This window comes from Anopheles gambiae, chromosome 2 (genome assembly GCF_943734735.2).
Source record: "Anopheles gambiae chromosome 2, idAnoGambNW_F1_1, whole genome shotgun sequence".
Classification (NCBI taxonomy): Eukaryota; Metazoa; Arthropoda; class Insecta; order Diptera; family Culicidae; genus Anopheles; species Anopheles gambiae.
The window spans coordinates 114689700-114703147 of record NC_064601.1 but is presented as its reverse complement, the minus strand read 5'-3'; the positions used below and the strand labels follow the sequence as shown (position 1 = coordinate 114703147).

Genomic DNA, 13448 nt, shown 5'->3' with positions numbered 1-13448 from the left:
TCACACACACACCCACGGTTCGTTCAGGTGGCGCTTTTATCGTGGAGAGAAGCGAAGACATCTTGCGCAAACAATAGCAAAAGGCGGAAAGATAGATGTGTGTTATTGTGTGCCCTAATACACAGCGAGCAAACTGTCTGGAACACACACGGGTGGTAGTAGTCGAAGTAGCAGCGGGCACCGTCTCCGTCATCATCGTCCGTCTGTTGGTGGAAGCAAATGTTTGTCGGGGCCTTGCAAAATTGTTTTTTCCTTGCCTCAGTGGGGATGACCTTGGTGTAGGAGGTGGAATGGGTGAACTTGGGAACATTTTCTATTCTAGTCATACGTGCGTGTGTGTGTGTTGTGGTGGGGAAGGGAACAGGAACGTCGGAAGCTTTAGCGTGCCACAGTCCACACCTCTCTTTGCGCGCGTCCCTTTCGCTTCACTTACTTATCGTTTATCAATATTTCTCCTATAATCGATCGAGCCGCAGAGTTCTTCGCAACAATGCGCTATTTTTGCGCACCAACGATGGAACCATTGTGCTGGCTTGCCTTGCCTTGTCCTGGCTGGTATTGGGATAGTCAAAGCACTCTGTATCGGACAGAAAGGGACATGATGATACTTCGTCTAAGAGAGGGTAGAGGACATTGGTCGCTTTTCTGCAAAACCTGGGTGGTTGTCTAGGCACCGTTTTTGCAGTTGCTGAAGATACAATCACACACTCACGTGCTTTTTTCTTGCGTGCGAGTTCGATGCCATTATGCTTTTGATGAGGCTTGATGCAAAAATAGGCGTCCTTTCTTGTGGGCTGTCATGATAAGACGTTAATTGAGATGGATCTTCGTGCTTTGATAATGCAAAAGTATCTATTTATAAGATGCGTACGATACACTGCTGCTGGTGGTGTACATTGTAAGAGAAGCTGGAGTTATGACGTCCACACGACGGGGTAGAAGATCCTTGAAGTATGTTGACCTATAAAGAGAATCATCTTTTCCGTAGTAACATGTTTGCCTTGTACTAGCTCGGTACTTAAAATGCCCTTCCTGCGTTTGTAGTCATTTTGATTTCAAATCCCACTACCGGCGAAGATCATTTCGTGTTGTAACCGATTTTGTGACAATTTTCGCTTTCCAGCACGTGTGCGTTGGTGCCGTTTGGGGTTGAGTTGGAGTTTATGATGCTTGAAAATTACGAGCACGATTTTAATGATTTTCCACAACAATATCGCACTATAAAACAGTTCCGCTGGGTGTGTCGTTAAACGTCCCCCGCGTGTGACGGCACCACAGAACCATCTCTTCTCTGCACGCCACGATGCTACATTCTTTGGCCGCATTTTATTACAAAGTAAGACGGAAATGTTGGCTTTGTGTAAGACTGCTTTTTGCCTCACTACAACACACACGTCCCTCTCAACGCACAAAAAAGACACTGTTTGGTATATTCTTGCAATAATTGCACACAAAAAACTGTTCCAGTAAATTGTATCAAACTCGCTGATACGTACGGTTTAATTTCGCCCTAACGCGCGAGCCTTTTTTCGCCTTTGGCTTGCCGTTTGATTGAAGGGTCTTGTCGTCGTCGCCCCCTTGCGGGCAAGGGGAAGCAGCAGGCACAACATTTTGCTGATATTTGGAATATTTTTTGCCCTGCTGTTGCCTGCCCCTCTTCGTGATTCGATTTATTATCACCTCCCTTTTTTGTGTGTCCGCGCGTCGTGCGTTGTGTCTCATCCAGCCCATTTTCCCCATGTAACGGTTATGATTATTTGGCTGTTTGCTTTTCCCCACCGGCGCAGTTTGGTCCCGCGTAGTATGTGGGGGGAGTGTACACACACGCGCGGCTCATCGTAAGAGGTGGCATTTACGTATACGTTTATGTGTGTGTGTGCATGTGGTTTATGATGCGACGCGATATAGTTTTGCTCGCATGGCCGAACGTCGAAATTGCGCCGCAATTGCCAGAGGTCATTAGAAAACGGTGCGAGTTGTGGTGGGGGGCGGGGGCATTGCAGGCAGGGGCGGCGGGTGCTCCACAATCGGAATGGCTTTTCTGCATCGACAACATCGTCCTCACTGACGTCTGTGTGTTTGACTCTGCGGTGGGAAGGTGGTGAAGGGTGGTGATGGTGATAAGATTCATGCTTCATAAGCATACAGGTTTTTTTCGTTCGCCAACAAATGACAGCCGGCGTTGACACACACACACACACACACAGCCGGTGATTTCGAAAGCGACAGCAGGCGCCCTGGAAGGCTTTTACACACATGTATATATTTCTAGTATATCGGTGGGATTTAGGAGACGAACGATAATTCTTTTTATATGTCAATGGCGTATGTTCGTATTACAATCTGTTTGGGGAAAGGGTGTTTTGCACAGAACCAAGCCGAATGAAAACGGCAACTCGGAATCGGAAAAGGGCATTAAGCGAAATAAAATAAATTGGACGGGTTTTGGTTGGGTTGATGCTGTTGTTATCCTATCCGTTGAATCCGCGCCCGTGAGAAGAAGGTGTCTCCTTTCCGATTCCGGTGTGTCTGTGCAGGAGTTGGCCTTTCTGCGTTGGCCTACTTTTTCGCTGATCGCACACAATTTTGCCTCTTCTGAACTCGGCTCGGAGAAAGGTCGTCCCAGGGAGGCGATCGTAGCCACAGTCGCAAATTTTTATTTGTGTGCTGTGCTGAAGAACCGGTTCTGCTTTCCGGTCAGAATAGCATGCGTTTCGGTAAAGATTTACAGTGTGTGGTGCACTAAAACGCCACAAGACAGTGTGAAAACTGTGCGCTGAGAAAAGGCTGCATGTGTGTGGATTGAAATTTCCTTTTAATTGCCAGTCCCACACATTCTTCTCCCTGCGCCCGCCGCCGTGTCTTCTTTTGCCCATTCGCCACCGGATGTACCGTCGGCAGGTCGTTTTTGTGCAGGTGACGATTTGCGACTTCCTTCCTACTGCTGCTGGGTAAGCAATTTCTTCACAGTTTTAAGTACAATTTTGCTAGGGTCTCATGCCGTAAAAGGCTCTCTCTCTCGTGCTTGATATTATGCTGCTGGTTGCCTCTTTGATTGACACCGGCGCAATGTCTTTGGGGCCTGGCTCCCCTTGTATGTCCCGTACCGTTACGCGGTTGGAAGGAAAAACACCCGGAGCCAGATGTGCTTGGTGTTGCTATTATTGTTTGTTTGCTGCAAAACAGAAATCAGACGGTAGTTGCGTTATGCTGCTGCTGCTGCTACCTCAACGCTCGCTTAATGTTTTCAATGCGCCGCCGCCTCAAAACTGCTGCTACTTGTCACTTTATCGGTAGAAAGTGGCGAGCGCCGCCGCATGAGATGTGAACGCGTGTGCAATAGACAGCCAGCCAGCGTTGGTTACAATTTGTTACCGCATTCCGCGTCACCATTAAAATCGCAAGCGCGCGCAGACCACTTTCTCAGCTTTCCGTTTGCGCGTTTGCGTGGAAAAATGTGAAAATGTGTGGCGTTTTTTTTTTCGTAGGGTTTGTTTGTTCCATTGCGAACGATAATCCATGGGGGGGGGGATCAGTTTTCCAAAGTTAAATCAACTAATTATGCTTCACAGCTGGAGCTAATATGAGCTCGTTATGGAACGTTATGTAACTGTCAGAACGGTTTCCTTCGCCAAGAGAGACGCTGACGGTCATGGATTGATTGATTTTCCCATGGGAAAAATAGATAGTCATCAATCGAAAGGGTGGGGGGAAAATCCAATGATTGATGGTACCAAAGAATAGAAGGATAGAAGTCGTCGAGGCTGTTCTTTCGCTCCGAATCAAAAGTCATTGATATTCTGGGGGGATTTAATCAGCTTTAAGATGGCAAAGCCAGAAGCGTAGCCACGATCATCCAGCAAGTAATATGAATTTCTTATGCAAATCAACAAACAACAATCATCGGCTAGATTGCCCTTTGTTTACGAAGAGCTGCTTCCTGTTCTTCCCTTTCTTCCTTCGAAATTATACTGCAGATGGTCGGCGCACAAGATGTGAACTCTGCTGCGAGTGCATCCGCGTTACCCATTGCTCTTTTGACACGACGACCCGTTACATATCCTTCAAAAACGATTCGCGAAGCAAATATGGGCCTAGGAACGTCTCTCCTAGGGTATATTAAAAGACTAACATCAACAGCGAGCGCTGCCTTCTTCTCTCTTTGCCACCTATTTGGACTGGTTTTGGCGCGTCACAAACGCGCTTCCCTCTTCTTTTTTTTTGCTGTCAACATCATCGGCGTGTGTGTTTGTGTGTGGGATGGGGCCCGATTTGCGTCACAGGCGGGGTTTCGATTTTATAAATAAACCAATTTTTCCACCCAACTTTGTGTTACCATTTGCTTTGACTTATGGCTGGCGGTGGTTGGTTGGCTGCTACTGCGGAGGGATAAATATTTCACCCATTTCCACCCGTTGCACAGTTCTAGGCACGAATGGCAGTAGAATGGTTTGCGCTGGATGGGTTTATGTAATTTAATTGAATCAATACGACCTGGGAGATTAAAAGCAGGGAAATTGTGTATTGATTCTTAAGGAGTAGGGTTAATTCAATTATGAAAAAGTGTTTGTAAAAGTAACAGTAACTATCTGGTGCATGTCCTCCTGAATGGTGTGCTACTGCCTCGACCGGTTGGTTCTAGAGAGGTCCGCTAGAACTTGTTTTGGTGTACGAAAAAGGTTACCAACAATTCCCAATGTTGTCCACCCTTCGAAGCAGCGGAACAACAGGTTTAACGTGGAAAGAAGAACAACAACAACACACACAAAAACAGACATGAAAAAGGAGGGAAAGGATTGCATGACAGCATAGTTTAAAATTGTGTTTCCAGTAAAACGAGTTTTAATGACACATTCCCCTTATCGAGCAGCAAGTGGAACGTAAAAAAGCAACGAAATGTGATAGTTAATTCTCGTGCTCCTTTTTTATATCTGTATTTCTTCTGTATGTTGTGTGTTTGAATAATGTGCTGTAAGCTCCGAATCAGCAGTAAGTGCGGGGCAATACAAAAAAATGCTCCACCCTCCTCTCCCATATGTAGAACGCCCTTGTGTGTGTGTGTGCGCGCTCTAATCATGATTCGAATTGTGTTATAAATTCTAATGAGGTGATGTAACGCCGTTTCTGTTTGTTTCCTTTACGCAGCAGAGGGCGTTTGTGGTTGCGGTGAGTGTGGTGCAACCAGTGGCGGCGGCGGCGGCGGCGGCGGCGGCGTACCGAGCGGCAGCAGCGGCACGGTTGCAACTTCCGGGGCTATGGGTGCCCCGTCCAACGGCTCCAAGACGGCACATTCAAAGGTTGCAACCGGAGGAGGTCATGCCAACACGCAGACCTCCAGCAAGCGTTCCAGCAGCGGTGCCGACGGTGACTACCAGCTGGTACAGCACGAGGTGCTCTACTCCCTCTCCGCCCAGTATGAGGTAAGTGTAAACAGTGAAAAGGATTCTATATTAAAGGGTATTTTATGCTTACAATGATTAAATGTTACGAAAAACGCTTCTATTGACCCTGTTCGGGGGACATAATGGTAAAATGCTGCCTCAAAAATGTTGCTGCAACGAACTATAGCCCTCCATCCAAGAGATCTTCTGCGGGCAACACCTAGAATAATTACTGTATAACAGTTTTATAACAGTTTGGCAGTGTAATTAGTTGCTCCTCACGGAAGATTTCACGCGTATAAACGGTTCCTAGACCGAAATTAAGCCCAAAAGCATTGTACCTGAGCTGGTAATTAGCTGTCGTCGGAACAAGCGTCGTTTCCTTCAACTACATCTACGCTTAACTGTACACCTTGCTTTGCCCTGACACTGAAGCAGGCTTTGGCAGTGGCTGTGTGTGATTATTGTTTCGCGTTCTGACAGGAACGTTAGCAACTTTTCCGCTCCAAACTTTTTGCGCGCCTATGGTGCCACTTTGTAGGTTAATGAATGTTTGTGCAAATTATTACGCTTTTTCCCTCCCCGAAAAACACTGCTCGTTCTGCTGCTGCTGCTGCTGACTGTGGCCGACGAGAAGTTGTTCTGTTTGTTTGCCGTAGCTTTCTCCCCTCTTTCTTGGATGTTGTTGGTGGATTACTCCACACACGCTCTCTTCTGCCGTCTTCTTGTGGCTTGGCTTACGATCTGGCAAGAAATTATTGTTAAAGCGAAAATACACAACACAGTGGCTCAGAATATTGGGCTCGTGATAATTGTTTTCGCAAAGCGTCCATTGCTTGCAGCTAGTTGAACAAGACAAGAAGCCACTCGTCCTCGTCGTCGGAGTCGTAAATCAGTGCCCGGGCCACGAATGACTGACGGCCATTAAACGCGTTGTGTCCGTCTTTGCCCGTGAGTCCAGCATGTACGTGGTTGTGTGTGTTTTAGTGTCGTTGGCAGGTTAGAGAAATCGACAGCGCCTTTCTGAGGGGTGAAAGAGAGGAAAAGGGAAGTTTTGTCCTCGCGCCGTCCGTCGCCTCGGAGGACACGCTGTATGGACGTTTTGTGAATGCCTTTTTCGGAAGGCTTTTACGCCGGGGTGTGATTGCGCGTGTGTCGGTCGAATTAACGGCGTTGGCTCGCTTGGATCTCCAGCACGCGTTGGGGTAAAGCGAGCCAAATGGACCTGAGGGCGTTGTGTGTGTCCTTCCAAGAGGCGTACTTCGCGTTTTATGCGTTCGTCGTTTGTGACGTTCCTTGGAGTTGCTGTTTCAAACAGGTCCTTTAGTGAAATAGCATTTGGTTTGGAATTCGCCAGCATAACAAGGACGTACTCTTTTTCTTTCTGCTCCAAACTCCAAAAACCACAAACTTCACATCATTTGCACTGAAGCCAGTTTCTGTGTGTGTGTGGCCAAGGGTTATTGGAGACTCACTGGTTTTGTGTGAGGTCGATTTTTGGTGCGGCTTTCTAAAATTAGACAACGTACGTCGTTGTGTGCCTGTGTGTGTGTCTGTTTGTAGTGCCGCGTCGTGTCCCCCACGTGGCGTGAGGGTCACTTTTCCACTCGTGCTGTTGGTGGGTGAAATAGCTCGTTACTTGTTTTTTTCTATGTTATTTATGCACAAACGGTGAAAGAACTTAATGCTCTACCAGCACCTGCTCCACGCGTGAACCTTGGAAGGGGGTGCGGGATAGGAAGAACAAAATACCCGAAGCAAGTCGTGTCGGTGGCGATTGTTTAATTAATCTGGGGAATGGTTTTTCCTGTGCTTGAAGCAGTAACACACACATACACACATTAAGACAGGTCTCGGCTGCTAGTCTAGCAAGCAAGCGTGATTGTGCCGGCAGCCCGCTTTGTCGATAAAAACCCCCGACAGAAGAGGGCAATGTGGCGCCCGGGCACTAGAAAAGATAACGGAAAGCAGCGCACTGGTTGCAGTTAAAACCAGAGGGCGCAAAAACCAACCTCGGGAAGCTCGTCGCCGCTCTTGCGTACCACAACAAGCACAGATCTGTATAATAACTGTCTCTGGCTGCAAACGGTAAATGCCCTTGCACCTTTGGTGTGTCCGTTCATGTGTGATGGGCTTCTCTTCTTCCTGTATTCCTGAAAAACGCCTCGACGACCTCTCAGGCAAAAGCTCTCGTCCCAAAAAGGGAGCAGCGCCATGGCAAGAGCCTGCTGCAATATCAATAATACAAAAACAAACAACCATTATGATAAAAGAAAGAGAAAACCCGCTAGCTGACGCAAATTGCAACGTTCATTGCCCTTGCTTCGTGTGGAGTGTAGACCACACGCCTCCCATTCCGTTGTTATCCGAGAAATGGCTGTAGAATAACCGAAGGGCAGCAGCAGCTCGTTTTGTTGATGGTGTGGCGTTGGGGAGCATATTGGGGCGAAGGGGACGAAGGACCGAGAAGGACAGAAGGCTCCGGATGCAATCGTTGCTGTCGTTGTCATCATTTAATAGTGGTTAGAGAGACGCAAAAGGGTGACCAACGACGACACTACACTGTCCCTGGAGGAAAGGGTGTGTAGCACACTTGGTCGCGCAATGTTGTGCCTTTTATGATGCCAAGTGTATTAAAGCGGGCGCGCGTTTTGTGTTGCACTGCGTTCGACCTTGGGTGTGTCTGTGTCTTCGTATGTGTATGTTTAATGTTAGAAGCCATGTTGTCTCGCACTCTGCAGAGTGCAAAGAAACAGTAACGTACACCGGATACACATTCACAGAACGTAGCCCTCCGAAGAAATTGGCTCCGGTCTCTCAATCAGCTACCAAATGTTGTACGCATTTCACTCATAAAACGGTGGCTGCGCATTCATAAACCCTCTAACATATTGGTAGGAGTATCCCTTGCACAAACTATGCAGATGACTGACTGGGTTGTGTAAATAAAGGCAGCACAAGCAAGTTTCATTATCAAGATATATGCTTTTGGGTGAAATTTTCCTTTTTTCCCATTCGAGTAACGCAAGACGCCCGGTTTTTTGCTAATTCAGGCACTCAATGATTTGTCGCCGAGTCGGCAAACTTTTGGGGCCGGATTTGGTAATCGAAAGTGTCCTCCAGACATACTAAAGAGCCACCTTGAGCGTCGGCAATATAGATTGTTGAGGGTCCGATAATAGAGAACTGCTGGCTGAGGGGCTACTGTTTTCGGGTTGTGTTCTTGGGCCGCCGCCGGCCCGGCAAGAGTTAAGTGTTGCTCGACACGGCAAAGAAATCCCTAACGCCTTTCCTTTCTTCCCATTCTCCCCATCGTGTTAAATTTGCCAGACATAAAATGACGAAGCGACGAGGCTACCGGGACTAAACTGCTCAACCTTTCCCCTCGGAGCAGCAGTCGAGTCCCCAAAGCAGTCTGCCCCATAATCTGTAGGATTTAGCGTCGTCGTCTCGGCCGTGACGGTAAAGGCTTTCGGGGTTCGGTGGTAAGAGGGTTTGTCTTTAGGAAAATGCTGGACGCGAAACTGGATATGCGTTCCTTTCTGTTTCGCTCTTTCATTTTTCCGGTCCCGGGGCTCGCAGGAGAAAACTAGAATGTGTCCGGCTGCAGGGGTTTTGCAAATAAGAAAGCGATACCGATACCTTTGCATAAGAAATCCGACTACGACGACGGCCCGGTGGTCGAGGAGGACATTGGTCTCGTCGAGGGTTCGATCGAGGAAAAGGGATGTAGGAGCTATGAGTCGATATGCTTCAATATGGCCATTGTCAGATTGGCATCATACACTCCGAAGTCAACGAGGGAGAGGTTGGGGTATTGTGGTTGCGGGCCTGTGCGATACTTCAGATATGCATCTGTGGTCATCAGTGTCGTCGGTTAGTAAGTTTGTCTCAGCCCGGAAGGAAACCAAGGAAACCTTGGAAATAAACATTGGGGTATGCTCTGAAGATACATCTTCCTGTCCATCCTGTTAGTTCTCTCTCCTTCTCTCTCCGTGTCCCAATGCCTGTATCAAACCTACGCAACATCTTCATCAGATTTTTCTGATTTAAGTGCCGAAGATATCCAATCTCTCGGTCTGTGCTCTATCCGGTGTCTGTGGTGAGCGATTTCCATCCAAGCTTACATCTTCACGAGAAGGTTGATAGAACACGAAGCCAGACGGGGATTGAAAAGTGTTGATAGAAAGATTCAGTAATCAGAAATAAAGCGAGGTTATGAAATTCAGGAACTTCAATACTTGGAGTCTAAATGATCGGCAAGTCATCAGGAGAAGTTCCTACATTTGCAATTCAATGTGTATGTGTGTGTGTGTGTGTGTGTGCCTTCATTAGGGTGTGTACACGTTGCATTTTTTGGGAACACAAATGGTTAATTCTCGTCCAGGTGTATGTGTGATGGGAAAGGTAAATATAGACACGTCATGAGACTTCGGCTGGTGCTCATCAAATTTCAGTGCAGGTGCAGACAGTATATGCGAACGTTTGTGAAAATAAAACGACCCTCCACCAAAACAACTATAATAATCGTCGCAACTTCAAAACTCCCCTCCACAGATGTCGCGTTTTTCCCAATAACCACCGTGGTAGTGTGGTGTAGATGTGGCCCGAGCGAGCGAACAATTTTCGGATGGCAAATTGTGATCGACGGCGATTTCTCTTGTTTTCAAAATTGTCCGCCCGCCCGCCCGTCGATGTATATGCAAAGTGGTGGTCATGCTTCTTCCGCACGCAGTTCTTCTTCGCTTGGTCGTCGTTTTGCCCCGCCGTCATGCTGCGATATGAATGATGCGGGCATAGTTTGTCGGTGGTTTTTACTGAACAATCGTCGTCCTCCATTGTCTTATGTGCGGCACTACTGCTGCTGCTGCTGATGCAGGAGAGCTCATTAAAAACATCCATCGACTTCACGACCTCCTCGCCAGTGGAGGGAGGACTACTGAAGGACTGTGTACCGCCGCCACACTGTGCGCGTTGTGTGATGAAACGCAAACAAATAGTTGTGTCCCTCCATAGCACACACTCTCCTCCACCAAACACGGCCGGCTATCGGAGTCTCTCGCGTGGTCGGTTGGATGATGTGCCATGAATATCGCGCCCAGCTGGCCCAAGTGTGTGAGTTGGAGTGTGTCTGTTGGACCCGCCGCCACTCATTATCTGTGTACGGTGGCGTGCGCACGGTGGACCAGCGCGACCTCTCTGTGTTTTCGCAGTTTATATGGTGAAAGGGAGAAAGAGGAGAAGGAGGAGGAGCAGAGAAGTAGCTGCTGTACGTCGTTGTTGGCGGCGCATATGCTTGCCGATATGTTCGAAACTTTCTCCTATAATCTACGTAAGTCCCGCACACACACACCATCCAATAGCGGGAGGGACGTCGTTGTTGTTATGTGCATCACGCTTTTCTACGGACTGTTGGAGCAAATTGACAGCCTCAACTTTGACGCATTGACACACGGCGGTGGAATGGAGCTAGGAGATTAGCGTGAGGCGGGTCGGGAGTTTTTTTGGCATGGAGTGCTGGAGATCTCGGCGTGTCTCGGCGTCCGGGCCAGGTCGACCGAGGTTACTTTGATCGGGACGTCCGATAACTTCAAACGACAATAAGGGCGAGAAGTGGGATTAGGCAGGGTTACTCGAGGGGTGTGTGTGTGTGTGACCGTTACGAGAGACCCTCCTGTTTGTACCCTTTTGTACCCCGATACAACAATGCAAAATATCTTCAAAAAACACTCGCCAAAACCGCGCTATCTTATCGTTGACTACCTAACCTAACCAATATCGCCTGTGGCGGCCGAAATCCACCCACTAAACTCGTCTTATTGTTGTGCCCGTCAAATCTCGCATGTGTTGCTATTTGGCTTTTTCCTCTCTACAACACGAGCGGGGGGCTGCTACTAACCGTCGGACGGTGTTCGAAGTTGCCCGTGAGCGTTTGTGCTCCGTGATAGATGGAGTGTGAGGCCTCGCATTACGAGTGTGATAGAGGAGAGAGTAGGTCTTGATGTGTGTGGTTCTGAAGGCGAGGGGAGCTGATAAATTTGGCAATAATTGGGTACAGGCTGTGATTGCCACGGGCAAAAGCCAAACCACTGTTTGGACGTGGTGTAGCAACCCGGAGCGGCGGCTGATGGAGCAATAAGCAACAAAGATGTTGTAGCGGAGATTATGTGCGTCCGACAAAACGAACGTTTGTGGAGAGGTACAGTCAATCAAACTGAAATAGAAATCTCGGGTGCTGCGGGGTCTCGTGCTCCGGAGTAAGGATCATAAAACCGTGGAGTTGGAGTTCATGTTTCCTTCTCCGATCTTGATGAAATGAGAATGAAGGTTAGGGAGTAGTTACTAATGTTTATTGGAATTTGTTGGGAATTACATCTACAAAAGTGTAGTACATCGCGATGCTAATCAAGATATTGGATTCAAAATTTGGAGTTGAGGTACACAGTTTTGTTTCATTCTGGAAACACATTTAGGGACCCTCACAACTCAATGTTTCCAATCCATAGGGGGCTCTACTAAGTAGTTCCCCCCCCTTGTCACGACTCACTTTCCAGTTTGGGTGCAAAATTTTCCTAATCATTTTTTCCTCGTCTGACATTTCGAAAGATTCCACCCCGGCAGCTCCCTCAGTTCATGGCGAGTTCAAAAACCCCATTAATTGCAATAACCACCCCCCCCCCTCAGGGGTTGCAATCGTGTATACCCTGGGTGGCTGGTTGCGTCAACAAACGATGGCGAACGCGCAAACAACAGACCAACCCGATCCCGCTCTGTGCTCTCCATTGTTGCAAACATCATGTGAGATTGGTCAAACCAATCAAAATCTTACCCACCTACACTGCCCACCGGTTGGTGTTGGATGGCTGGCTGGCTGGCCAACCGGGGAGAGTCATTGATGTTTTTTTTTGGAGCAGACGGGTGCTATGCTTAGAGGTTGCTACTGATGGCCAATCGAACTGCTGTTGCTGCTGCTGCTACCGTTTCGATTTTGTTTTTTGTTCAATTGTGAAAAAGAGAGTGTCTCCGTGTTCGACTCACAGGTACAGAGAAAATGGAGGGAACGGGCTGTAAAACGCTGCCAGATAATTGTCTGTGGCTGGGTGCATTTGGGCAGTGTGGTGCTCTCTGGTAGATGGCATTGTGGGAAATGGCGAAACGATGGCGAACCATTTTGCTGGTGCAACTGTGTACGGTCTGGTGTGGCACCCCGAAACACTGAAGTGCTTTTGGTTGTGCCTAGGTGCCAGCAGTATGTCGACACACGTTGCTGTGATATTTTGTTGAGGGTGCTATTATCTGTTGTTTGGATTTTTTCGTATTGAGAAACTGTTTTTGGGGCAAGCTGCGGTGGCGCATAAAGGTACATACAAATTAGCATTCAATTCTAGCCCAAATTCTGGAACGCTTTTGCTTCATAACTTACAGCAGCGTGAGCTTTAGAAATTCATCCGCGAATGTATCAAGATCTTACAAAACGTTGCAAAAAGTTGCAGCCAACTCTACTGCAAACAGACAGCACAGCAGCCACCCTGTTCTCTGTGGCGCATTCACATAAGACATTAGGCAAAACAGAGCATTAGGCAGGCCCCAGGCCTTTTGAATTATGGGACAATTCGGTGCGAAGGATTTCACACTCTTTCTCTCTCTCGGGGTTTGTGTGTAACTCGGTGCGCGCGGTGCAACAAATAGGTGTCCCGTAAAGCACACGGGGTGGGTTTCCCGCAAGATGGTTATCAGATGTTTATGATGTTCAGGTTAACAGAAGGTGGTTTGCAAAAGAGAGGTAAAACGAGCAAGAAGCTATTGCACAAAAATGGCCCGAAGGCAAACGTTTTTGGTGTAAATATGCTTACCAAGAGTAACTGGAATTTATTGTTGCAGCGACCGGCCGACGACCGACCTGCCCCCCATGCCCACGGTTTGTTGTTGTGTACTTTCATAAAACAGCTCATAATTAAGAGCAAGGTGCAACGTCCACAGCACAACAGCAGCAGCAGTTTTCCAATTTTGGAGGAAAGGCGGCTACCACCACTCTCTGCCTTTTGCTTCTTGCTTCTTGCCCTGGGG

General features: G+C 47.9%; 1 protein-coding gene across 9 annotated transcripts in view; it reads left to right on the top strand.

Annotated features, from left to right (window-relative positions):
* LOC1269819 (homeodomain-interacting protein kinase 2) overlaps positions 1 to 13448 on the top strand; it is a 64404-nt gene that overhangs the window by 34983 nt on the left and 15973 nt on the right. For 4 of the 9 annotated variants that reach the window (XM_061640619.1, XM_061640617.1, XM_061640618.1 and 1 more), the window contains exons 1-2: positions 4950 to 4989; positions 5146 to 5420. In XM_061640619.1, the coding sequence (XP_061496603.1) occupies positions 4965 to 4989; positions 5146 to 5420 (300 nt within the window). In that variant the 5' untranslated portion in view covers positions 4950 to 4964. Of the gene's footprint in view, positions 1 to 4949; positions 4990 to 5145; positions 5421 to 13448 lie in introns of those variants that run through there. The other 5 variants (XM_061640621.1, XM_061640620.1, XM_061640622.1 and 2 more) reach the window with 2 other exon arrangements.